This window comes from Acanthochromis polyacanthus, chromosome 6 (genome assembly GCF_021347895.1).
Source record: "Acanthochromis polyacanthus isolate Apoly-LR-REF ecotype Palm Island chromosome 6, KAUST_Apoly_ChrSc, whole genome shotgun sequence".
In the NCBI taxonomy this organism is placed as follows: domain Eukaryota; kingdom Metazoa; phylum Chordata; class Actinopteri; family Pomacentridae; genus Acanthochromis; species Acanthochromis polyacanthus.
This window is the reverse complement of record NC_067118.1, coordinates 29,573,057-29,600,347: the sequence shown is the minus strand read 5'-3', so window position 1 is coordinate 29,600,347 and position 27,291 is coordinate 29,573,057. Positions and strand designations below refer to the sequence as shown.

The window sequence follows — 27,291 nt, the reverse complement described above, 5'->3', positions numbered from 1 at the left end:
AACAGAAACCCAACAGTGGAGGAGTTTGCATTGGTCTGACCAAAAAAATAACACTTTAATCGTAATGAGTGAAAGTGTAAAAGAAGGATTTTTGAGGCAAAACATCTTCCATGAAGCCCACCATGGACATCAATGATTTTCAAAACTCCAGTCTTTCTAATGTTCGATTTCTGATAAATTATGTACAACATCATCTAATACCACAACATAAAAGCTAACCAGCAGTAAAAATGCATCATCATCTGTCTAAAAGGCTAACTGTGGATTGCATTCACAGTTGTTAATTTTAGCTAAACATCCACGCTGATTTGGCATTATTATGGTGTCATGAATATAAACATCAGTAAAAATAAAGCAAAATTATAACTGTTGTCTTAGACCTCACAGTTGTAAATCAGCTGGCAATATTTAAACCCATTTAAAAAGACAAATAAAAATAATTTCATGTGTTTTCTAACATTAATGTTGTAGATAAAGTCAGATAAACATCAAAATGTGAAATGTAGATATTCTCATGCATAATTAACAATTCTGAATTGATAAAAGTGACTTAAGAGACTAGATTACCCATGACAATTTTTGAAAAGGAGCATTTTTCATTCACATTAAGTTTTAAAATAATAAAGCTGTAGTCTGGCATAATGTAATTGTTCTCTAAATTTGTTTACTTGAGCAGAAATTATATTGATTTTAAAATATACTGTATTGCAAAAGAGAATGGACATTGTTCTTAAATGAGACATCTTTCCCTGGTTTTTCCCTACATTGTTGTTTCATCTTGTGGGGTTTTCAAAATTTTACCCTTACATTAAATTCCATCATATTTTTGATTTTAGAGGTTACATATTTGAGATATCTAGACGTTATTATATCACATTTATACTACTATGTTTATATGTGTTTGTGTGTTGTGGCTGCTGTCCATGGTGCTGATGCTGTTGGGGTCAGTTCCTCTCCAGACCTGCAGGGGGCGGAGCTGCGAGTTGCTGCTGCATTTGATGAGCAAGAGTTAACCATAGCCTATTAAACACGTGAGCAGCAGCAGCAAAAAAGAAAAACATGGCCGCGGCCGTTAGTGCAGCTCGTCTCTGTCGCCTGGCGGGACGGAATCTCTCCTCTCTGTCCGTCAGACACCGGCAGGCTGTTAGCCTTCCAGCCAGGAGATGCTACATCTGCGCTTCGACGGGAAACAGTGAGTTTAAGCTCCATGCAGTGACAGAAATGTTAGCTTTTGTGTTAGCACCCCAGAGGTCAGTGCCCTCACTGCCTGGCAGCTAATGACTAGTGTTTGTTACAGTGGTGGACTTTTCCCTTTACAGCTTCATGCCACAATAAGGTCCGTAACAGGGCCGAATAACTGAAAATAAAGAAAGAAGCGTAAACTCCTCTTTGTGACAAAATTAAACAAAATTAAAAACAAGCGAAAGCCAGATAGCAGTGCGTCCGGTAATGGGCGCATAGGTTTCCTGCAACGCTCAAATGGGTTTGCACATACTTCAAACGCTACACTGATTATGACTTTGAATTGAAGTGATAAGTCGGTTTTTGCATTTACGGGCACCAAAAAATAGCGTGGACATCAGAAGTTTCACTGCGAAAATATGTTGCCCCCCCTTTCAAACCGTAAAAAAGGGTCAATTTTGGCCCGCAGGACAACACGAAGGTTAACATACAGAAGCTCAGTGCATTCACAAAAGGAAAGAAACAGGTAATTATACATACTATCTTACATTTACCGGGCAGGAACTAGAGGCATCAAACTTGCCTGAGATTCATCCGTCTGTGTATTTTCTTATTCGGATTCAGGTCACAGTGGCAGCAAACTAAGCAGGGCAGGGCACGCCAGATGACTCGCTCCTCAGCAGCGTTTTCCAGTTTCTCCTGGGAGACTACAAAACGTTCCCAGGCCAGATGAGAAATGTAATCCTTCCAGTGAGTTTTGGATCTATCTTGGGGTCTCCTCCCAGTGCCCTGAAAACCTCCAAAGGAAGTCGCCCAGGAGGCATCCTAATTAGATGAACTACCTCAGCTGGCTCCTTTAGCAACTGTAGTCAGAGCTCCTCAATCCATGTCCAAGGCTGAGCCCAGCCACCCTACAGAGGAAACCCACAAACTGCTTGTATCTGCAATCTAATTTTTATAGTCATTAAACCAATCTCATGATTAAAGGTGAAGGTTGGAACGTAAGTTAATAGGTGAATCGAGTGTCTAAGTGGTTTAGTAATAATTGTTAGTAAATGTAATGGTTCCGTAAATGTTTGTTCACACAGGTGAAGGTTTAAAATTTATTGTGATGTTTTCAAAAATACTAAAATAATATAGTTAAATGTTTATGTTGATATTCAAGCTCATATTCACCATGTAAATAACTTAGAAAGGACAAACATTTAAATCAGGTCGCACTGTAATGCATCTGACCTTGACTGAAATCATCCTAAACTTTTCTCTCAATTATAGAAAATCAGAATTGAGATAAGGTTAGTAATTTTTATTTTTCTTATTTTTTTTTGTGAATGCGACACTCTTCTACCACAACACGTTTACTAATAGCAAAAAAAAAAACTATCAAAATGCTTTAGTAAATACAATCTCAGTTGAAGTATTTTCAAGACTCCACAGTAGATGGTAAATAAGGTCACATTTTAATAGCTGCTAACTGTCAACTTTTTAAAAAATTACATACTCATTTGAGTCTGTGCTGTTGGTAGACTAATAATGGACAGCTTGTGCTATTGTGTCCAAAAATGTATTTGAATGTTACTTTTTTTTGCTATACTTGGAGCCCAAAAGGTTAAGATACATAAATTAAGTCAACCACAATAAAATAATGAACCGTGGCTGTCTAGATGCTTGGATCACAGAATTCAGCCCAACCATGTTAGAGAAACTTGTAACTTTGCTGTCAGAAGTCTGCTCACCTCATAACTGATGTCATTTTGATGTTTTCATAAATATTACTGACCTGAACAGGCCTTAAAGCCAGAATTTCTATACATTTCCTAAATAAATTGTCTTTTTTACAGAAGTAATTTTGCTTTGTCATAACAGGAAAAGCACAGATTAAAAGTAATAACAGTAACCTTTCCAGCAATGCACTAATCAATATTATCAGTCCCACCTGTATTTCTCAGCTCAAAATGTCTGCCGATAAAAATAACTTTAAAATTTTCTTCCACCGTTCTGGTAAATACAAGTTTATGTGGTTTTATGAGAGATTTGGTGTGCTGCAAGTACAGGTCATAAATAATATGGGTGTTAACACAAACTCCAGTTAGGATTTAATCACTAAATATCAAACTGAAAAGTCATCTGTTGTGATTTCCTCTGCAGATCTGCAGTTCAGGCTTGATGAGCGAACAGCCCACAGCAGTCTGGACCTCTTTAAGAAAGACACGGGGGTCATCTACCGCATGCTGGGAATGGACCCGAGCCACGTGCCCGACAACCCAGAGCGCTTCCGAGAATGGGCTGTCGTGTTTGGTGACGGGAAGATCAGCAGCGGACGACACTACTGGGAGGTGACGGTGAAGAAGTCTCAAGAATTTCGTGTAGGTGTAGCCGAGGCGCAGATGTCTAGAGAAGACTGCGTGGGCACCAACATCTCCTCCTGGGTGTTCGGCTACGCTCAGCGGAAGTGGTTCGCCATGACCAGGAATAAGATGGTTCCTGTGACGCTGGTGGGCAAGCCGGAACGTGTGGGAATCCTGGTTGACTATGAAGCGGGCCTCTTGATGCTGGTGGATGTCGAGAAGCCCAGGATCATTCACACCCTCAGGGCTCAGTTCAAGGCTCCTCTCTGCCCTGCGTTTGGACTTTGGGACGGGGAGCTGCTCACACACTCTGGTCTGGAGGAGCCTGAAGGCCTGAAGTAAAGTAAGATCAGCTGTGAGGTGACAAGCGCGATGGCTATGAAAGGCCCCATTCTCGGTTTGGTACTGTGGCGTCACGACGGTATCTGTGGTAACTGTGCAGGACAGAAAGCAATGTCTTCCTTGGGAATCATTTAAAGCTTAATTACAGGCGATTATTAACTTCCTGTAGTCCAGCTAATCATCGTGTCTCTTAACGACACACGTTCACACTTTGTGTTCTGTACGTCTTCAAGCCTCAGGCAATCATATCACAGATGCTGTTTTTGAGCATATCTCATGTATTACCTCTCAGACTAATGGATGTGAAAAGGACGTGTGGTCGGTTTTGAGAGCTGCCAAGTATTTCTTCTACACTGAATGTTCTGGCATTGCCAACCATTACCATGCTTAAATCATCAAAAAACATTTTGAGTCTCATGTTCATACTTTATATTGTTTAATAAAATATCTTCACTGCAACTGCTTTCACATTTCTTTCATTTACAGCTGCATGATGTTTACAGTGACTAAAGCTTTGTATAGAGATTGTGCTGAGCAATTTTCACTGACAGTTAAATGCAATAAGGCACAGTGAATAAAATGCATCAATTAGAACATCCATTTTTAACACAACTTAGTTGCACATATAATATAGTCATCTCAGTAGGCAGCATATTAACAAGCAGTTCTTTTAAAAAAGTGTCCCTTTAAACACGTGTGTCTAGTTTGCAGCATTTATTGCATACCTTGTAATTGTATTTTTGTATCAATTGCAATCTGTATTTAACAAGCATGTGATGTACAGGTTGTTTTTTTTGACATTGCATTGACAACCGGTAAAAAGAGCTCAAGAGGAAAACCTCCAATCAAACCCAGAATTGCCACTTCAGTTTGTGCCAGTCAAGTTGTACTTTCCATCTGTGTCTATACAGGCTCATAATGCATGTAGCTGCTACATTAGCTGAGAGAATATCCTCTCACGTGATCAGCCCAAAAATGGAGATAAAATCTTTAGCTGAGGAGCAGGACCACACCTCAGTCACTGTTTCCTGTTGTATGTCTACATATACCACTCTGGCCTACCCATTTGCTCGTTTTATTTTACTTCTTGTGCCCCACCTTCTCTCCTGTTACATCTGCCTCCACTTCCTCCTTTTTCCTTTTCTCAGGGCATCTACCGGACCGGGAGCCACTGCTGATCCCAGATTAAGCCTTCTCCACGCTTTAACAGCGCATTCGCATCCAATAATCAAGCTTTAAATTGGTGGTGTGGTCCTTGCTACTGAACGCTTATTCTGAATGGACACAAAGTTAAAGCGATGGCAGCAGTCAATGCTTCAGATATCAATGAAGATATCATTGATATCTTCATAGCAGATATTAATGCAGATTCTAAAAAGTAGATGCTTCACACACATTCAACCTGGCAGCCTGGAAGATAAACACAACCAGCACAGGTGGCCAACCAAGATTAGTGTCACCAATTTAGCATCAGGCCAAATTTGAAATATGCTCACATTTTCACCCTTCTGTTCCTAAGTTACGCTGCTGAATCATGTCCAGAAAAGTGTTTTTGCAGAATACTGTGAGATCACAATGTAGCTGATGTTTGACTTTTTGGATTTAAAAGGCATCATTTCACTTAAATTTTATCCAATTTAGACATTTGTCTGAAATATTTTTTCCAAATTGTATGAATTCTAGAGCTCGGGCAGTGAACTCTGACCAATGGTCAATTCCTGCCAGGCATTCCTTAAATATGTTCACACGTATGGGACATATGGACAATTCTGGTTTTGATAAATTCAAAAAAACCTCAACGCTGTGACATCTGATAGTAAATAACAGCAGCCATAAGACAAGACAATAATAAATCCAGACACAACTGAACAGTGACAATCTGAAAAGTGAAAAGTGCAATGAGCATGTGTACAGGAATATGCAAAATCAGGTTTTTCATGTTCCTTACGAAGCCCATATCCTGAATATGATCAAAACCGAGATACCAGTGTGCATATGTAACAGTAATTTCAGTGTTAAAAGACACAAATGTAGCGAAATCACCGCCTGTCAAAGGAGAATAATTCATAAAGCAGCTTTGGGAATATTTATATTTATTCCACAGGAAGCATAACTCCTCTCTGATGAAATAACATACTAATGAAGCAGAATATACAATATTTCAACATGTTAGAAATAAATAAGCACTATATATTAGATATTTACATCTCAAAAACATCAATCAGTAGCATTTATGTTAGCACCAATGCAGCTCATCCATAATTCAACATGAACCAAATCACGGTGTAAATTAACAGAATTTTCCTCCACACAAGCAACACACTGCTTGTTTATGTTAGTGCTTTGTGAAAACATTATTGACCAACTCTTTGGTCTGCAGAAATGCATGGTTCTTCAGCAATTTAAAGTATGGTACCCACATAAATATATAACATTTTTTACCATATTTAAGATGAACTCATTCATTCATCACTCCTCTCAATCATCCTTTCATTCCTCTCAGGTGTGTAATAAAATAGATGAATTTCCTTTACAAACCCTCGTGATCCCCTGTGGTTTAAACAATGCTCTTCATCGTATCCAGCGCAGGTTTCTGCTCCTCTGTGTTGCTTGGTGAGTTCGTGTCAGTGTACACTCGCTGGTACTTTTGTAGGACGGAAACGATAACATCATGGCCAAACTGCATGGCGTCATCCAGGGGTGTGTTTCCCCATCTGACGGATAACAGTGTGATATGGAGATGGATGGAGTGATATGGTTAGTGTTATGGAGATGGGTTTATTCTACGACTTTCAAACCATTATCAGATGAATGAGTGGGTGTTTGAATCCCTACCTGTCTTTCATGTAGGGGTTTACTTTACATATTTCAGTGAGAAAGATCACAGCTTCCACCTGACCTGAAAAAAAATATGGAGAAAATCCAGTGTCAAAGCACAACAGAAAACCAGATATTTTAATGAAAACATGGCATTGAATTTACTCGATTATTGAGGAAAGAATGAACTAATAATGAAGTGCCACCTTCTGCAGCAGCGATGTGCAGCGCTGTGCGGGAGTCGTAGTCCGTCCGCTCCATGTCCACAGCTGACAGGGCTAACCTGGAGGCACAAAAGAAGAAATAATACATGATAAAGGTACTGCAAACCGAACTGTTAGAAACAGTGCGGAGTTGAATATTCTGACACATATGAGTGAGTAACTAATACAACGGTAAATATGCTTTGAAAGGCAGTGAATAAACTCTTAGTTAAAATAGTTTCATGCTTATTGGCTCTTGTTGCAGAGAAGATTAGGGCCATCTCATTCTGCTGAAACACTAAACAGTTTAGCTTAGCTAACATAAAGGCTGACAACATTTATAGCTGTCAATTGGAAACCAGACAACACTGAAAGTGGCTCTACCTACCAGCACACCTCTACATTATCTGCTATATCTTGCTTATTTAGTGAAGTGTAACAAAAAAAATAGTTATTTACAGTTGATTACATGGGCAGCTATTCTTGTCCAGGTGCAGTGATTTCCTACACATAAGTACACATTAAACAAACTAAATAAAACATGTTGATTAATTAGGCAGCCTTAGAAATGCTGGCAAGTTGATTTTTAAACTTTTGACAGAGCAAGGCTATCAGCTTCTCCCTCATTATTATGCTAACCTTCGGCCACTGCTTGAAGCTTCATATTTAACGTACAGATGTTAAAACACTATCAATCTTCTAATCTAACTCTGAGCAGGAAAGAAATAAGTGTATTCACCAAAATGTCAATCTGTTTATTTTACATTGCACCGTACATCAGTGACGAAAACAGAAAGGCCGTGTTTCTGTTTTCACTTACCTCCTCAGAACAGAGAGGTCTCCACTGTATGATGCAAACATCAGGTTGATCACTGACTTGTTCTAATGGATCAAAAGGCAGATATTACAAAAGTGGACCACTTCTAAAATTGTATACAAAAACATTGCACCTGTGTTATTTTAAGTCACTTAATCAGCCATATTTTGAGTCACCACAGGGAGCAGCTATGATTCTTACTAGCCTATGGCATTTATATTTGTTGCACTGAACTTACTGGATCATCATCTGATCGTCTTCTTGGGTCGTGTTTCTTCGTGAAGTGCCTCAGGTTGTCGTAATTGTGGAAGTTGAAGTAAGAGACAACATCCTAGGCAATAAAAAGTTAGATAACACATGATAGACATCAACTAATTTTTCCTTCAGAGCATGCAAAATATGTAAAATACCGGACATTTCTAAATTTTAGTTGACGAGCATTTATGCTTGCATGTCACTGTACGTGTGTTAGAAAATCCCAGCAGCATACCTGGCAGAAGTGAATGCCACGAACACTGTTTCCAAGCCGATCTAATGGTGGGGACCAACACATCATCCCCATGACGTTGGGAACCACCAGCAGTACAGCACCTGAGACACCAGATTTAGCAGGCAGGCCCACCTGAATAAGGAGAAACAATGAAAAATCCCAGATCTGGATGCAACATTTTATGAAATCCCACCTGTGCAGTGAGGCCAACAGTGCTTTCAAAGAGATCAGTATATTTAAACAAATGAACTCACGTGGAAAGCAAACTGTCCAGAAAAGTCGTACATGCCACAAGAATGCATGAGACTCAGGGTGTTGCGAACTGCCTCAGCGCTCAGCACTCGGTCGCCTGTGATTGGACAGATACCCCCATTGGCCAGTGTGGCAGCCATGACACTTCCTGACTCACAGGTTACCTCAATGGAGCACAGCTAGAACAAAAACAGTTTGATATTTTAATAGATCTGAACAGTTATTACTATTATGGTGCTCTATCCAACAGTTGTTGAGACATTTCAGTCTGAATCAGGCTGACATGGCGACACTCTGTGGAGTGGCGAAAAAAGATAACAATTACTGTATAGTGACTTCAAAGAAAGCCTCACCTGAAAGTAAAAGTCCAGGGCTGCAATCATGTCTGCATTTTCAGGAAAGCACTGCAAGAATTAATATCAGAGTCAGCACAAAGTGATGACAATAATTTAATACAAAAATGAAATGACTGTAATTCAATGAAAATCATCCTGAAACACACACCTTTTTCTCTTTGAGGTAATAACCAATTGCATAATTCCTGTCACCGGTCTCCCTCTCAGACTGGAAGCTGCAGGAACACAGCAGGTGTGAAAGGTGAAATTTCAAGTGTACAATCATCGGGCGATCACTTTGCATTTCTCGAAGCACAGTGCTTACGTTGCATTGCTAAAGCCCACGTATTCTGTACCAGTCATGCTTTTCAAGAATTCCATCACCTGCAAAAACATCATAGTTAAAGATTATTTAGTAATGAGTCAAATGAAACAGCAGTATTTAAAAAAGACTGAAAATGGAAAACATTTACTTACATAGTCAAACCTCTCAGCCTTATTTGAATTAGGCTGTCAAAAGAGGAGAAAAAAGTCACTCCTAAAGCCAGATTTACAGAGTGCTCAGAGCCCCTATAGATGGCAGTGTTTAAGTGCTTTGACACTCAAGTAAACTTCAGAGTCTAATCTTGGGAGGGTGTCAATACATGATGTGCACATGTTGTTTTTGAGCATGCCAGTCCACATGGTAATGTGCTCACTGCCTGCAGGCTGTGCTTGAATTTCATGGACCAGTATAGAATCATTACCAAGTTGTAAAGTTACCAAAAAGGGACTGCAGTCACATTCATATTTAATGACTAACTGGAAAGGTTAAGGATAATATCAGATATTACTGTGAGTCAAAGGAAAGACCTGAGGCTAGGTCTCATAGACCCTGAAATGTCCGATTTTACATCTTTGCAGGCAGTTTCTCTCAGGTAAGCTCCCTTATAAAACAATGACTTTCTGAAAAAGAAAATAAATGCAAATTTGACATTGAAAACTTTTGTAGGCAGCTATACCCGCTGGGGCATGGCTGTTGCAGAAATTAAAAACATTTTTTGTCAACTTTCAGCCTTTAAAATTCCTTTTGTGAGCAAACAATGTGAAGCTCCTGACTATACTAATAATATGGTATACAAACTGTGTACACACAAATACTGCCCCCCTCTCCACACGCAGCAGTGAGGGTGGCTAACCTTCTGCTACAGGGGCTGCAATTGGTCAGAAGCGCACACACACCCCTGAGGTCAGGCCCACACACAAAGTTGATTTTTTTCTGCTGGACTTGACCTACATTTGATAAGAGGCCCCACGAACCTCTTTCGTTATCTGTGACACTTCAAATAAACTCCACACAACAATATTTAGCTAATGTCCACCCCTGCATGTTTTAGACACAAAGGCAAAGCCCACTGAAACCTTTGATGGGAAGTTAGTCAGATGATGCTGACCATAGTCCAGCAGATAAGCAGACAGTGTTCAGCAAATAGACGAGTGATTCAATACGTGATCGCCATTGCTGACGTCATATGTCAAAAGTTAGTTTGTTCACTGATTTTCAGTCCAAGATACATAAAAATGCTCTTTTCTGACATTTTTGATGGCGGATAACAACAGCAGCAGTTTCACTTTGAAGAAAAGCAGCAAAATGTGGCTCTTTACTGGGCTTGAAGACGGCCCAGTGACGCATTTGTTTAACATATGCGATTTTCAAAACCAACTAAAACACTGTCACATGTTTTTAGAATAACTGTTCAAGAGAAAAAAGGGTCACAAGAGATTTACAATTATTTTGATAACTGAAGAGTGTTAAACCTGATATAAGAGAATGAGATCTCATGTTTCATATAGCTGGGACTTTGCCGTTTTAGAGAAATGGGCCGCTGCACATTCTTTAACGAAACCTCCTGTTTCTGAGGAAAGCAGTTAAAAGCAATAAAAATAAACCGAGCATTGTAAACAGAACTTGTTTTACTGGTGGAACAAATAAACAACCCTGTTTATCCTGTTAGGTTTCTTAGTTTTTTCATTGTTAGACTTCTGAAGAAATAGCACTTCTTTGAACTGTGTTTGAATCTTGAAGGGGCTCCAGCAGAACACTAAGCTGCACTGTAATACTCGGGGAGGAAAAACATAAATAATATCTGGGTTTAAAACAGACAACCTATTTTTGGCTTGACTGACTACTATATCCTGAGAAGCAATTTTTTGTTTTGAACAGAAAATCTCAATAATAACAGTCAGCTATGTGTATTTTGTGTGTACCCAGCCAGAATTCCTTTATTTTACACACATATTAAACGTTTTTAGAGAGAAGCTCATTTTACCTTCCCAAAATGTTCTTAAAACATTCTCTAAAGACTGTCACATTTTGGAACATTATTTGAAAGAACAAATATCCTTAAAACTGGTTCTTGAACAATGGATTCAAATCTTTTTTAGAAAACATTATTAGCATTTGTAGGTAATTATAGGTAGCGTTGTGGGAACATTCCCTGTTAGGTAGGTATAGTCTAAAATGGAATCCTCTGCATTCAGTACACATCTATCACCATGTCAATGCTTCAGTGCTAATAAGCTTTGAGATTTTACCTTAATTAAAGAACTGATGACGATAGCGCCAGCATTCACCATGGGGTTGTGTGGTTTATCTGCACAAAAAAAAAAAAAATGAGAGCATGTTATCACCGACTGGTCCCTAACCACAAGAGCAATAAGCTGCTGAGATTAGAGGGTATATTTCATCCATGGGACTTAAATGTAACATCGCCTAATGACCAGAAAACATGCAGTTTGCTTCAGGGCTTAGTAAATTACAGAAAATGACATCACAGGTGAGATGATAAAACTATTCGCAATCTAGCTAAAAGTGGCCAAGAATAACATTTGTCTAGACCATATGTTTGCTCTGTCACCATTGCAGATGAAGAACCAAAATTTCTCAATAACTGGGGGCAGATGCGATCTTAATGCAACCTTCAGAGATGAAAAACCATTTGTGGTTCATCACATTGTAGTAAATACATTTTTAACAATACATGTTTTAACATTTTTTTCCTCTAAAGCAGGGGTGTCAAACATGCGGCCCACGGGCCAAAACCGACCCGCCAGAGGGTCCAATCCGGCCCGTGGGACGATTTTGTAAAGAGTAGAAATTACAGAGAAGACATTAACTGCAGATTGTAAATTTGTAAAAATATAAATTTAAAATAATTTCTAGACAAGTTGTTTTGATCATAACGTGAAATATATTGCTCATTGTTCTTTTGTCGCTTTGTGTCTCATTTTTGTAATTTTTTTGTCTCGTTTTTGTTGTGTTTTGTCTGAGTTTTGTCGTTTGCCTTGTTTTTGTCATTTGGTTTCTTGTTTTTGTCGTTTTGTCTCCTTTTTGTCACACTTGTATTTTTGGTCTTATTTTTCTCATTTTGTGTTTCGTTTTATGTATTGTTTTGTGTTTTTTGTCTCGTTTTTGTTGTTTGTCCATTATTTTTGGCAGTCTGTAACTTTTTTTGCCTAATTTTTTGTCTCTTTTCTGTTTGTATCATTTGTCTCATTTTTTGTCATTTTGTTCTCGTTATTTTGTCCATCATTTTTGTAATATTTTGTCTTGTTTGTTGTCTTTTCTTGTCCAACTGTTGTTTTGATCATGACTAAATGCTTTGTGCCTTTGTAGACACATTATGATCTGTAAGTTGTAATGTGTAAATAAATAAACTGAGGCATATTATTGCTAAAACGGAATTTATTTTTCTGAAGAAACTTCAGGTTGTTTGTAATGTTTTGTTCGTTAAATGCAAACATTTGAAGAACATAATTTTTTGCATGAAAACAAAGGAAAAAATTGGAGTTTTACGGGTTAATATGCTGTAATTTAACTGGTCTGGCCCACTTAACATCAAATTTGGCTGAATGTGGCCCTTGAACTAAAATGAGTTTGACACCCCTGCTCTAAAGCTATGTGTGAATCTCATCTTCCATATAAGTTGCCTCAGATTGGCAAATATGTTGCAACCACTGAGCACGATGGGCGCAACACTGCTGACGTGTTTCAGTTTACTGGCACTGCGTGTTATTCGCAGACATGATTGGAGGTGATTACAAAAATGACTTGCCTTCCTCATTTAGCGACAGTTTGTTGAACTTGAATCCACTGGGCTCTTTGCCCACAAAGTTGTGAACATGTTCGCTGCCGAGCTCGTGCACGGCGATGGCATATTCCAGAGGCTTCACACATGACTGCAGACAGAAAGGAACCTTGGTGTCGCCTGCCGAGTGTCTGCATGGCGTGAGCATGCCATAGAGAAGCACAGAAACAAAAAGTGTGGAGTGGTGGAGTGTTAGCAAAGCAGTGCACACGGTGGAGGTTTAAGGATGGAGAGATGAGTTAGAAAGAAATTATTGCTGCACCTCTGTCCATCGATTGTACACACAGAGACTCCCCAGAGATCAGGGCTGAACTTGGCCAGCTGAGGAATGTAATCAGCTACCTGCATAAAGACATGAAGCACAGGGCATTAGAATGAATGAGTCAACACTAAAAATCAGTCTCTGTGTTCATATGTCACTTACTTGTCCTCCCTCCTGCTGCTGTGCACTTTCATACATCCTGTTGATCTGGTGAGTGAACTTTTGGAAGTCAGGGATGATGAACTTTTTTCTGAAAGCCTTAGTTAGCAACAGGATATTGTTCCCCACACACCTAAAAAAAAAGAACAGAAGTTTGACTGAATTCAAAGTTTGCATTTAAAAAATATAATAGCAACAAGTCTCTCCAGGGACATTGTTCTGGGTACTTTGAATAATCCTGTATGAAGAAATGTTCCCCAGAAGACCAACATTTAAATAGAAAGAGCCAAACAACCACATTTCAGTATCAACATAACAGGAAAACTGGAGGGCAGTGATTAAATCTGGTAAAATCGGGCCTGCAATGGCAGACTTTTTGACTTATCATAGTAGGAAAAGCACAAATTTTACTAATAACATTAACGATGGCTCTGCTGCATTGGCAGTAGAAGTGCCTGTAAGCCATTACACTATAACAGGAAGGCTGCATGCACTACGTCTGGACCCTGAAACTGAATCAGATAAATGGATTTCATTAAATTTATTATTTATAGTTGTGCAGTGAAAAGGGGTCTATTATTCAGTATAATGGTGACGCTGTACACAGAATGAAACTCTATTCTCCTCTGTCATAAGAAACATTTGTATGCTTCTAGTGATATGGATTAAGCAAACAAACACGGTTTAACTCCAAGTCTAAGACAGCATAAAACAGAAAAAGCAAACCTAATCAGAATCTAATAATAATTGTAATACCTTTTGCTTTAAATTCAATGACTCCAGCATTAAGAGTGTTTTACAGTTTGTAAGCTTGTTAACACAGTCAGCTATACCTGCCAATATGGTGAATTTCACCCATGTTGGTAAGCTAACAGTTACATTATCTAGCTTACAATGAGTGTTGGTTTTCATTCTACTACTAGATATTTTTAGAAATAGCAAGAGCACCAGGTTCTGTTGTATGATTGATCTTCTTGTCACTGAGACTGATTCTGCCTGACATTTTTTTTTAATACCAATACTGCTCTGCCTTAAGGTGCTTTTATAATTTTTTTGTATCACATTGGATTCAAAGAGACCTGCTTCTCCCAGTGAACGATGAACTAAAAGGGCAAACAAACCTGAATATATCATCACATCCCCAGAGTTATCATAGAGTGTCATGGCTGTAAGTGCTCAGCAGTGCTACATGCTCTCAAGGAAAGGTATGCACATTCTCTCACAGCTGGTCTGGACTAAAATATCTGGCCTGGAGTCCTCTCTGATCCAAGGAGATGCTAGCATGAGGTTTTAGGACACCAGGAAAAAAGAGTGGAGAGAACTTGTATTATTCATATGGGTCATTTCCTAAAAAAAATAGAAGATAGCACTCTCTATTTCTGGCCGCATATTTATAGTGTGCTCTTGAGTGTTCTTTAGGAATGGATAACCTCACAAATTTAAGAAAACAAGCAAAGAAAGTCGGATATGGCCAATTAAGTTTGACGGAGATAGCCAGACTGTGTAACACAGCACTGTGGCAGGCCAAAGGATGAGGCCGAGTGAATCTCACTTGTCAGTTTGGAAATGATACTACTTAGACAGTAGTCTTCAGAGCTTACAGATCTTACAGATCTGTTGAGCCCACTAATGCAAGTGCCACAGTCTGGAGCTCAACCAGATTTATGCCCTTTCATTAACAGCTCCAGAGACCCTTGTGTCTTGCTCCAACCTCTACGCCTTTGGCTGGCATGCATGTATGCGAACTTGGTTAGCAGCAGCTGTTAGCCATAAAACGCCTGTGACTGTCAGTCTCAAAGACTCAAATAGCGCCGACCACAGATTACCTCCTTATGTAACAAGAAAGCATGGACCGTAACCTCTTACTCACTTTCATATTTTCCCCATGATTTTATGAATATCTATTTGAAACAACGTTAGAATAAACACCAGATTTCACTTGTTACGCAGAAGTAAAAGATACTGAGTGTTCAGCGAAACAAATGCAGGTGTTCCGTCTTGTTTTCACATGCAGGGAAAAGCTGAATGTTGCCCTTTGCGCAACTGTGTGCATAACTATGTCTCCATAAATAAACAAAGCTTTTCTCACCTTTTGAAGAGCTTCTTGTCCATCATGACTGGCCCAAAACTGTCACGTGTGTATTGTCGCATCTGACGGACGCAGTCACGCAGCCGAGGGTCAGAAGTCAACAGCCCTGTTTTTCTTAAAGCCTGGAGAGCAGGGAATATGTTTCAGCAATTTAATACACAAGGGAGGAAAGGCAGGGGCTAAAAATGATAGAGTTTAGATACGTGGAATCTTGATAATGTAATAATTGTGTAGATGGAATACATTTTTATGGGAATGTAAAGCCTCAGGTGTGCCAACATGGGGCCGAGGAGGAAATACAGGCATAGAGCAGATCACTGGAATCGCTCTTGTAGGTCACACTAACACAGTCACCGTGTAACACACGTGTGTCTATTTCGGGGAAACCATGTGCATGACCGTCCTGACCAGAGAGGCTCCTGTGCTTCTTTGACTCATCTCATCTGATATCTGATTCAGTGAGCAAACAGACCAAACACACGGCTGCACACTTGCTCTTACTGTTATTGAATGCCTGTGAGTTACTCTTAGCTGCAGGGCAGGAAATGTTAAAGTTAGGGCTGTGCATGTGATGTTCCAGAGCTTATTTTAGAATTCAACTGACTGTTTTCTGTTTAGGTGTGTGCAAAGTTCTGCCTTCACAAATGGAACAACACAAAACAGACACGTGTGAGATGTGAGAGTTTGGCTGGAAAAATTCACAGCAATTTAGATGAACTAATATACAGTACAAGCAGATGAAAACATTAAGATTGATTATGTGAGCATTTAGCAAAATCTTAAAAGCTTGAAATGACTATGGTAATGTTGATGGACAGAAAGTTAATGTACAACAATTTTGAAAATCAATTAATATTCTAAACAAAAAGCCAAAAAATGTCCTGTGTCTACTTTTATAAATGTGAAGGCTAACAGGAGTTGATTATTTTATTCTAATAAACAGAATTTCATTTGGCTTTGCATTTAATTAAATGTCTGCTTATTTTCAGAATTACTTTCATAGACAAAACTACTTCTAATTTTCATCTGTAGCATGTTAGGGTGCTTCATAGTACATTAATACGATAAATCATAACTTATTTTTTAATAAAAATATGCTTGGAAGCAGGCTATTGGCTATATATATATATATATATATTGTTAGGGTAAATTATTTTTGCCGTTGTTCACATGCAGGGATACTGACTACCTATCTCCTGCCTGGGTCACCTCTACAAACAGATGCAGTCAACTGTGGTTTAACATCACACCACCTGTGTTGACACACGTCTCTTCTCCTAAACGCACGCTTCTTTTCAAAATGACTGAGTTACCATAGACACCGAGGTCACCAGATGTCAGCCTTATAAAATCTGACTGTGTAAAAAGTCCCACCACGGTTAAGAGATTTAAACAAAAAACAAAAAACACCACATCATGCTAACACAATGTTCATTTTCTCAGTATGTGGGGTGCAAGACTCTGACAACACGTGACACGTGTTCACAGAATCTTGACATCTTTTAGGTAACGTGTGTGCTTGGGCCCACATATAAGCAGGTCTGTGTTAAGTCCCTAGGTTCAGATGCTTTAATTAAATCCCTTTAAACTTGTGAGATTGTCATCAAATCTGCCAGTACAATGTCAAAAATGTCAGGTATGATTGGGATTAAAGTCCAAAAATAATTAAACTTCAATGTGAGCAATGAATGTTGCTCTCTGATGGTAATTACCTCAGTTCTCAGTGTCACACCTCCTATATTTAGACCTGTTACATAAGAAACTCCCTAAACGCCTTTTAAAGTGGACCCTGCAGTCAGCAGGAGACACTCTGGATTTCTGCTGCTCACCAACATTAATTCAAAGGAAGTCAGAGGGCTTTTGGGTGTCATAGTGCTGTAGGAGAGTATATTTGTTTATTTATTTGGATCCTTGTTAGTTTCAGCCACAGCTGTTGCATGTTTCATGTCAGAGCAGTCCTTGTCTGTGTTGACTTTCCAGAATAAGTGTGAATGTACTGTTTACTCACAGAGATGAACTCGGAGATAGAGATCATGTCTTTGCCATCAGTTATGGTGTAGAAAAGTAGGTCCTCCATACTGGACATCAACCTACTTCTGTCAAAGCAAACAACACACATAATATGTTGTGATCTTTAAAGTTGGACAGGTTACAATGTATAAAGTCAAAACCATTAAGAGTGTGCCAAGGTTTATGTCAACACAGAGCTAGCAGTGAAAAATAATGGTGAGTGTGCAGCTATTGGCCAAGATCTTCACTTACTAACTAGCAATAAATCCTTTCTGATTCTGACTAAACCTTCACTTTGAAAATTTAGGAACAGTAAATGAGGGCATTTTTTATGCAATTTCCTATTGATAGACTAATCTGGCATCCATATTTTTTTACATTTATGGCAAAATTTATTTCTACTAGCCGAGAAATAGAAGCAGGTAGCTACGCATAAAAATAGGAAACAGTTAGCATTCCACTTCCTAAAGCTAAACAAACAAACAAACAAACAAACAAATATTACCCTGTCTATACCTTACTAATTAAACATGTCATTACCTTCACAAAAACGACAACAACAACAACAAAAATGCATGTAAAAGGAAAAATGTTGGTTTTAAAAGCAGCAGTTGGTGGATTGTTTCTTGGCACACTAATTTTACAGATTGGTGTCTGTGGTTGCCTGGCAACCAGTTGAAACTATCGGAAATTATTACGTGCCAAGAAATAATCGCCCACGAAAGTCTATGAGACCCCATGAAAATCATTCAACTTGCTTTTACTTATCCCTAATTATACTAAGTTAAGTAATTTAATATTACAAATTTGTATTATTATTATTATCACTACTATTATTAAAACTTTACACAGAACTTGGCTAACTGCTTCCCACCGGTTCCAGTGGTTATTCTAAGCTGAGGTAACCTAGCCTTAATTGTCTTCTGCCGGTAGCTTTACATATTTAATGGATAAATATGAGAGGAGTTCATTCTTCGCAGTCTTTTTCACAAAATGGCGCATTTTTCCTGCAAATGTAATTCTTATTAATTGTTTATAAGTAGATATTTTACTTTGTAACTAGTTAGATGTTAGTAGTAGCCCGAATTAGGACAACCACAAAGTTAAGTAGCTAATGCTAGCTACCAGACAGCTTCAGCTCTGTGTAATTGTGGGAGCTCAGTTGGAGAACTATGAATTCTAATGTTGGATATTATGTTGGCTAATTGACGGTGGTAGCCTGCGGTGACCTACTTCTCGTGTCCTTGGTCCTCATCAAGGCTCTGCTGCTGATGAAAGGCTCTGTGAGTGTGGGGTGATGCTGCAGCCCAGCAGGGGAGAACAGGTTGCTGAGTCCTGGACAAAACAATGCTGTCAGCTCCGAGTCTGGCGGAGATCCCTGCATTTTTAAATAGCTGCAGGATTCCCGGGTTAGCTGTCCTCAGACTTTTCAGGCAATGCATTGTGATAAGTAGGGCTCAATCTTTAATAATTCAGAAGAGTTTATTTTTTCCCCGGTAGCCTGTCCTGAGAGACACTTGTGGCCAGCGCCCCTTGGTCCTCGGAGCTTTAATAGCAGCTGCTGTCTTCAGACTGGATCAAGTACCGGGTGTTGCTTGGGGGCGGTGCTGTGACACAGGCAGCAGGTGGGTTCAATAACCAGCAGCTACTGACACGAAGTTGGTGTTTGGTTTTGTTTACCTGGCATGACCACTGCTGCTATTTCCACCGATTAAGAAATTTGGGGAAATCACTTTCAAACTTCAGTCATGGCCCTACACAGCTTTTTCTCATCAATGATTTTCCAAAAGTGTGATAAAGAACTTGTAATGCATTCCAAATTGAATGACATTTTTTTTTATTGACAATATTTTTGCCAGTAAACCTGGGAAAAGTTAATAAACAACACTTATCTTTCACTGTCCTTGACCCAGTGGATGTATGCTAACACAGTGGTTTATGTAAACGTTTCTGCAGAAATTAAACAGTTCAAACCCTGGCAACATTGTACACTTTTATATACAATTTACAGTCAATTTACACACACATCCACCTACTTATGTGCAATAACTGATACCTCATCAGTGCAATAACTGATACCTCATCTTCCTGTATATAGTCTTCTACATGGTATTTAAAAACAAACAAGCAAACAAAACATCTGTATATAATGTTATCTGCAATTTTTACACTGTGTTTCTTTTTTTCTTATTTATTTTTGTAATGCCTTATATTTTTATACTTTTTCTCTGGAGCTGCTGTAGCGGTGAACTTTCCCCACTGTGGGATCAATAAAGTTTATCCTTATCCTTATATGTTACCTACAGCACCCTCCATCAATATTGGCACCCTTGGTTAAGATGCATTAAAAGCCTTAGCATAAAATCAATTTTTATTGCAGAAGCATACTCTCACACTAAAAATTGTAGAAAATGTATCATAGGAGAAGATTAGGTGCTGTTTTGTTGGCAAAAGGAGGTTGTACAAAGTCTTAACATAAGGGTGCTAATAATTGTGGCACACATGATTTGATGTAAAAGAATTATTTCTTAATGCGTGATTTTTTTCCCCACTGAATAAATGCACTTGAATTAAAGTTAGGATTTCCCTCTTTTTTTCATTGTGGTCCTATATTATTTAGAAAAAAATGAATTTATTAGAAGCTACAGAACACATCTTAACCAGGGGTGCCAGTAATTATGGAGGGCTCTGTATATCTAATCAATAATGTAATTATGTAATATATTCTTTGACTTCTTAAACTTTTTATGGTGTTTAAATAATGCACATTACTATTATTTTGCTGTAGCAGACCTGTAACACCAGCATTTTATTATTGTTCAGTTGTTTTTATTAATATTGGTAAAGATAATAATGATGGTGATGATAATATTATTAATCAGAGCAACCAAAATAATAATAATAATTTAGCTGTTTTCTGTAATTCTCTGAGGAATATTTATCTGTGATCCATTGTGATAGTTGGTTGTTTAGTCAGTTGTCAGTATAACAACAGGAATGATTATGAATATGTCAGTAGCTAGATTTAATCTGTAATTAGTCATTAAATTTAAAAATAGACCTGTGTAAATGATCAAATGCATGTTTTTGTCTTGTAAATAATGTATATCAGTGAGCAGTGAAGTTGTCACCAGAGAATCGTGTCTACTGCTGTGAGATGGTGACACCCCATGGTGAGTTTCTCACACTGGTGCACTAAAAATCTTACCATGTCATCCTCTAGGTGGCGTGCTCACTCCAGGACCCTGTACTCAGGTCAGTCTCTGTTCTCCAGCTTTGTTGTTTTCTTGAGGACACATCACAGTCATGTGTCTGAGATCCTTCCTCTCAGGAGAGTCTCTTGGCATGTTTTCTCGAGCTTCAAACGCTTTTGTATGTGGGGTTTATTTCATCATTTTTTTTAAAAATTTGAGGTCTGGCTTCCTGTCTTTGATGTCAGCTGGTTTGTTGAGATGCTCAGTGAGAAGCATAACAATACCTTTTACTCCTTAGTAGGATTAAGTCTTGCTATAGTGGGGTATTTTTCTTTTTAAATTCTAGAAAATCTGTTTGAAATTTGAATCTTTGCCGTTTATCCATATCACTATTTATCTGTTTTGTATCTGGAGGAGTTCTTATGTGGGTCATTTAAAATCAATTAGGAAATGATGAAGGATTGTGATGATAACCCACCACGCCCATGTTCAGTTTCACAGCACACAAGCTAAACAGTCTTCCTCATTCTTGCAGACTGTGCAGTATCACTTTCCAAACAGACTGGAGAAGGTGACATGATATTATCTAAATTACCAAATAAACGAGGCTTCACGAGCCGCTGGTTGTCTCCTCCGCATTTCTAGGCATGGGACTTCTCCAAAGGGGTGCATGCTAACCCATGGCCTCTCTCCGCTACCTCTGCCGGTTGTAGCTTCTCTGTTTTCAGGAGAAAATGTTTTCCATTCCTGGGCCAATGAATGCCACCTTTGTCCCTTCATCCTCCATCTTGTGTGAGAAAGCCCCCCTCACTGCACTCACGAAGCCTGCACAAACTTAACCTCTTCCCCCCTCCACCTCACACAGGAAAAGAAACATACTGGGTCTGGTGCTTTGATTCAGGCTCAGTAATCGGGAGGTCTGGATAAAGCCATGGCTGAGAGGCCACTTTGGACAGTCAGTTTTGGGGATTTTAGGAAGTAGAAGGAGTAGTAGCTGCTGAAATGTGAATGGATTAATCAGATAAATATTCTACTTTGGAATCATAAAACATATGCATGGTTCAGATAGGCATCTAAGAACTGGCCGAAAAAGAAGGCTATGACTCTTTATTCAAAGTGAATTTTGAACATGTGTGGTAATGACCAAGGTAAGAGCTGTCTATTAGTTCTAAAGCATTTTAAAACAGTAGAAAGCATTACTTATCCTCATTATCGGCCTGTCCTGGCCACATTACACCAATTACAAAGCCATTTTCATAGGACTGATACATGCTTATTTTTCCAAATCCCCCAAAGCCCATTTCGGCCTTGAAGCATATTCTACTCATGCTACCACACACCACTAATGTTAGAATATTACCTCAGAGACAAAGTGCATAAAACATCTTAATATAATCCATTTCCAGTTTCAGTTAAGCTCAAAGCCTGCTGCACTGACTGCAGCGTAATATTTTGATGTTAAGTAGAAGCATCAAATAGGAACAGCGCATATAAACAAAGAAACAAAGCTCCTTATTAGAAACTATTGAATGCTGGTAGAGATTTAATGCATCGTTTATTGCATCTCTTAAATGAAAGGATAAGGCCCATTATCCGTACGCCACCCAGGGTGAAAGGAATTCCATCTCCTCTCGAATCTGAGTCATACTCACACAGTTATACACACAAACTAGTGTTCTTATCACATTTACTTATTACATTAATTTATCTATAGATAGGCAGTATAGTAGTTCTCAAAGTGGCTGCCATGGCATCCTGGGATGACTTAAGGAATTGCCTGTTTATGTTGTTTTGTTTTTTTAAATAAAATGTTTCATTATATGAGGTTCAGTTCAGTTTTGGGAAGTGTGGGTGCTGGGTTTGCACCAAAACAGATTCATTAAAAAAAAATTAACCGTGGTTTTGCTTCAGTTTATGTTGCACCAAACTTGAAATCTGGCTTTAAATAATAATAATAATGATAATGATAATAATAATAAAAACTTCAATTCAAACCTCTCCTTATAACTCTTAATTTAAGTTTGATCCAACACTAACTTTAAAGTTCCACTTGAGGATGTTTAATGTTTGAAACGGCTGCCTTTTTCAAATGGGCTGAGCATAATTATCAGGTTCCTCGAAGAAAGGTAATGGACGGGCTAAACCCAACTGAGTGTATTATGCTACTGCTGCCATACTGGTTAGTATTAGACCAGCTGTCAGACATAGCAATGAAAGGAATGCAGCTGGTCTTTCACTGTCATGTACCACCAATGAGACTTTCCCCGGAGACTTTGATGTTTCCAGAGGTTACATGGGGACTCATTTAGTCCTCACAGCTTTTCCATATCTTTTACCCTTACTCAGTGCAAAAAGCATTGAAATTCATTTTTAAATCATTAATCAATTTATTTAATTTGGTTAAGCTGGTGTTTCCAAATAGATTCAACTATTTCATTTCAGTTTACATCAATAGATGTGGATTTAGTCCACTTAGATTGTGCAGTGCAGCTCTGCTTAATACTAAATCTTTATTTACTCACTTTAAACCTATTATTGGCAAACTCCCACTTGAGCTAATCTCAGATTAGACTAATCTTTGTTGGTACAACCCAACCTAAATGTCTTAACGCCATACTTCTATGTTTATAAGTAGCTGACACCGCTTTTATCACTGTAATCATTCCTGCTGCCCACTGGGCCTGAAGTGATCCCTTCTTAGCATGACATGTGGGACAAAATTCATCACCTTTGATCATTTCTTAGAAACAAAAAACAAAAACAGCAAGCTTATGGTTAACTGAGCCTCGTTCAGATTTATCCAAATCAAGTGGTCATGTTATAAATTTACAGGTCTTTAGTATGAAAATTCCTTTTATGGTTCTCTAGAGTGTGTTTCCTTACTGAGCTGCAGACTCAGAGAAGAAGTACAAAGAGGGAATTACAGACTAAATCAGCCTTTTATTGGTTTAACATTTTCACACAGAGCCAGAACAGATTTTATCCTCCATCACTTACACTGTTGTCACACTAAGAAAGGATTACTACAAGGTGTGGGCCGGAGAAATGATTAGATTGATCAAAAACTCTTTTAACATACAGCACATATGAACATCTGAGTGATTTATTAACCAGACTTTAAAAAATCATGGTTCTCTATGATAGCACGTATGGTAATACGACGGTTTTACTTTTGACGTCATTTATTGTTTATTTTAAGTTTGATAGAAATTTTATTTTCATTGCATATAGCAACATAGTACACTGAACATATTTTAAGAAGTAATATGGCTCATGCTATTGCTGCCTATATAAATTTGGCACATATTTAAGCCTCTGAGTATATTCATGGTCCCCAGAAAATGAATCCTACCTCTTAAGCTACTGATTGAATTGGCTGTAGTTCTCCCCACTGCCCCATGGCCAGCTGGTGGACCTCAGCTGAACATTTGCAAAGGCTACAGCCTTGCCTGTCAATCTCTCATGCACTTTAACTGTATTGCTAATATCCCCACAACATGCTAAACTATGTTAACTGAAAGTCATATGTGCACTTATATTGACCTATATAGTAGACCAGTCAACTTTAATGCCCACCTCAACATCCAGCAGTTGGCTCGTGAGAATACTAATGATCAGCTACACAGAAACGGATGAAAGTTGAGTGAAGTCTAAGGCTGACAGGCTGAACCTTAGTTATACCAAAAATGATCACTGCATAGCAAATTAGCCATCTGGTTTAGGCCACAACATGGCCACTCAGACCTCAGGCACAACGGTATTTTCTTCCCCAACAGAAAGACGAGAATAGAAAAGTTGTTTCTGTGCTTTTAGTCAGCAACCTCATTTGCTGTCAGCTGTGTAATGAGCATTACAGCCTCACGGGGCTGGTTGCATGGCTGTTGAGTTTCGTTGCACTATAAATAGTCACAGTGTTAAAATATTTGTTGCTTTGTCTCTCACTAAAATGTGTCTTCATTTCTCAAGTTCTCCTTTTTCTTTTCAGTGGTGATTTTAGCACAGGAACAATGCACTTTGAGTGTCTTGTGTGTCCCTTCCTTTTGATTAATTACAGCTGAAGCATCTACACCCATCACTTTTTGTGAGGGATGGGACACATTGTGAAGCACTCATTCATCTCACAGGCCTGCTCGTCCTCTCCTCTCCCCCAGGTGGGTGCTGACTCCCCTCCCATCACCACTTTGTGTGCACACGGCGGGCCACAGCCACCCCTCTGCTACGGTCACTGTGCCGAAACCTAGACACCCTCTAGACCCCTGGAGCCTCTGTGCACCCGTACAGTTGTGCAAGATCTGCCCCCTCAACACCACCCTCCTTCCGCCACTGCCATCTCTTCCCCTTCCCCTACCCTCAGACCAGCCCTCCTACCCCGCACCCCCCCTTTTTCATCCTCCCAAGCTTCCACACCCTTCCTCGCCCACCAACCCCCATCCTCACCATGCAGCTATCCCACTGCCCTGCCATCTCGCAGCATTCCGCGGGCCGTGCACACAGAGGCCTATTGTGTGTGCCAGGAGACGGCAGAAGGCTGTATACAGTCAGAGCAGCAGAGAAAGAGGATGTGTAGAGCTGAGCTGGACACAGTATTCCTGCTGTACATTGATACAGATCTGTAGCTGAAGTTGCACTGGCATTCAGTGACATTGCTGTAACATCGTTTTAAAGAGTGCTGCAGCAATACTGCACTGATGAATGCCAAATGATTGCTCCACAGCTTTCCACCGGGCTCGTGTTTGGTGGTTATACATTCTCAGCACTTGTCGGATGCTATAAATGGTGGCAGTAATTTCTTTAGCATCTCTATGTTATCAGTGTTGCTTCATCTAGCGTAGCATAATCAGCTGATCTTTGTATTCGCATCTCTTCACCATCTCACTTGTGTCTATAATTTCAAGATGAGTTAGTTTTGCGGTTGTTTGGCAGTACTGAAGTCTGTCTCCAAATGGATGTATGAGTTTTAACAGCTGGGATTTGTCAGACTGTCAGTCATTCTCCAAGTTAAAGCTCCTTCTTTACGTGACACACCAACAATGACTTGACCTGACACAGCAAAGTAGACAGAGTATTAGCTCAGAATGGCACTGTGTACTCCTCCACGTGTTTGAAGACGCTGATTATTGATTCAGCTGGGAAAGTGGCTGTTTAAATTCCTGAAATGTTTTCATTGCTGGACTCATTAGCATTATCACTGGTTGTTGTGTCTTGTTATGAAACTTGAAATTACTAAAACTTGAAATTCCTCTTAAACCAGGAGCATCTGTACTCACCCAAACTATAAGAATCAGACATTATCGTCACATAAAATGAGGATAAATTAAAACATAGAGCACAGAAGAGGAGATGTTTCTCACTTTTCTGTACTGTAATTTAAGCTGATGTTGGATCAGCTTTCAGAACTTGTGCTTTAAATGTAATTCCAGTATACCGACCCACTCATAGGCCTGGTAGAGGTAAGATGTCAGTTTCAAATCTTTCTTTCCTGTATGTGGAATGAGGGGGGGCTCTCTAGAGGGTCATGACCCTGAAATTACTGTGCCTCTCCTTATGACAAAGACCCCCTTTCAAGTCTACTCACCTGGTCCTATCTACCAGAGAGGTACATGATAAAGATCACACAGACGCTTCATCACTCTTCTGGCTCAGCTTCACAATAGATAATTGTGGCATATACGTGCTATTTTGTCAGGAATGTTGCCAGAAAGGTAAATAATCCAGTTACTGGACACACTGGGCAATTAAATTGCACATGGACAAGTGATGTGAAGGCATGAACTTAACATTTAACTGCTGATTGTAGAACATTTCATTCTGTCTTTTATAAAGGCCACAGTGGAGCTGTTCTTTTAACTGGATCTCACAACCTCTTGTTAATTGTCTTTGTCCAAACAGACAAGCCTCTCAGAAAGTTTGACTGTAATGGGAACGTGACACAACTGCTGATTGGTCGGCTCAGCACTTAAAGGTTGTCTAAAGTCTACAGATTAATCCATAATCCAAGAGACTAGACTGAAACAAACAACCCCGCTGACCCAATGTTGAGTTCTAATAGCCTGAGAATTTAGCACTTCATTAATGTAGAAGCATTAACCTTTATTATGTCTCCCCACAAGGATCTACATGTATAATATATACAGAATATGTACCACATGCATTTAACAGTCAGGCAAAGCTTGGCAGCTTTAGTTAGAGAAAAGCTGTGGTCCATCTGCTGGTTTAAGCACATGTAACTAAACTGAATGAGTGAATCACTCTATATTAGAGTAGAACATGTTGTTGCAAACTTTTTCTGTGAGTTTTAGGCTTTCTGAAAATCATCTTGTTGATGTTTGTGCTCATTTGATGAAGACGGTAGTTGATGTCTGATCAGTTCCCAGAACTTAATTTCAGCATGTATTTGTACCATCTAATATCATCTAATACATTTGGTTTAGGTCTTGTTATTGATTTGTACTTCATTTTGTCCTCTTGATAAAATTAGATTTGGGTCATTGTAACACAGAAGGGTACTGACATTCAGCTTTGGGATTTCCTAATTGACCGACACAATGGTGTGTAGTTGAGTGAGAGCTTGACCTGTGCTCTGCTGCTTGTAGCTGTCTTCTTAATGTGAAAGTGAAGGTGCATCTCTTGGCCCAACCAGGCCAAGCAGGTCAAAGGAGGAAGG

The 27,291-nt window shown here is 39.1% G+C and overlaps 2 protein-coding genes across 2 annotated transcripts; one reads left to right on the top strand and one right to left on the bottom strand.

Annotated features, from left to right (window-relative positions):
• The first annotated feature begins 1,024 nt into the window (after positions 1 to 1,024).
• Positions 1,025 to 4,331, top strand: spryd4 (SPRY domain containing 4). The gene is made up of 2 exons (XM_022204505.2): positions 1,025 to 1,192; positions 3,331 to 4,331. Exons 1-2 carry the CDS (start codon positions 1,060 to 1,062, stop codon positions 3,870 to 3,872), a joined length of 675 nt encoding a protein of 224 aa, XP_022060197.1. The 5' UTR covers positions 1,025 to 1,059; the 3' UTR covers positions 3,873 to 4,331.
• Positions 4,292 to 18,984, bottom strand: LOC110958136 (glutaminase kidney isoform, mitochondrial-like). Its single transcript, XM_022204504.2, has 18 exons — positions 18,667 to 18,984; positions 17,432 to 17,519; positions 15,424 to 15,545; positions 13,338 to 13,467; positions 13,176 to 13,255; positions 12,881 to 13,044; positions 11,361 to 11,419; positions 9,264 to 9,296; positions 9,112 to 9,170; positions 8,956 to 9,022; positions 8,805 to 8,855; positions 8,454 to 8,630; positions 8,200 to 8,331; positions 7,948 to 8,040; positions 7,713 to 7,774; positions 6,896 to 6,972; positions 6,708 to 6,771; positions 4,292 to 6,586 (listed from the first exon to the last, which is right to left on the bottom strand). The coding sequence occupies exons 1-18, from the start codon at positions 18,873 to 18,875 to the stop codon at positions 6,430 to 6,432; spliced, it is 1,824 nt and encodes a 607-aa protein (XP_022060196.1). The 5' UTR covers positions 18,876 to 18,984; the 3' UTR covers positions 4,292 to 6,429.
• Positions 18,985 to 27,291: the final 8,307 nt, after the last annotated feature.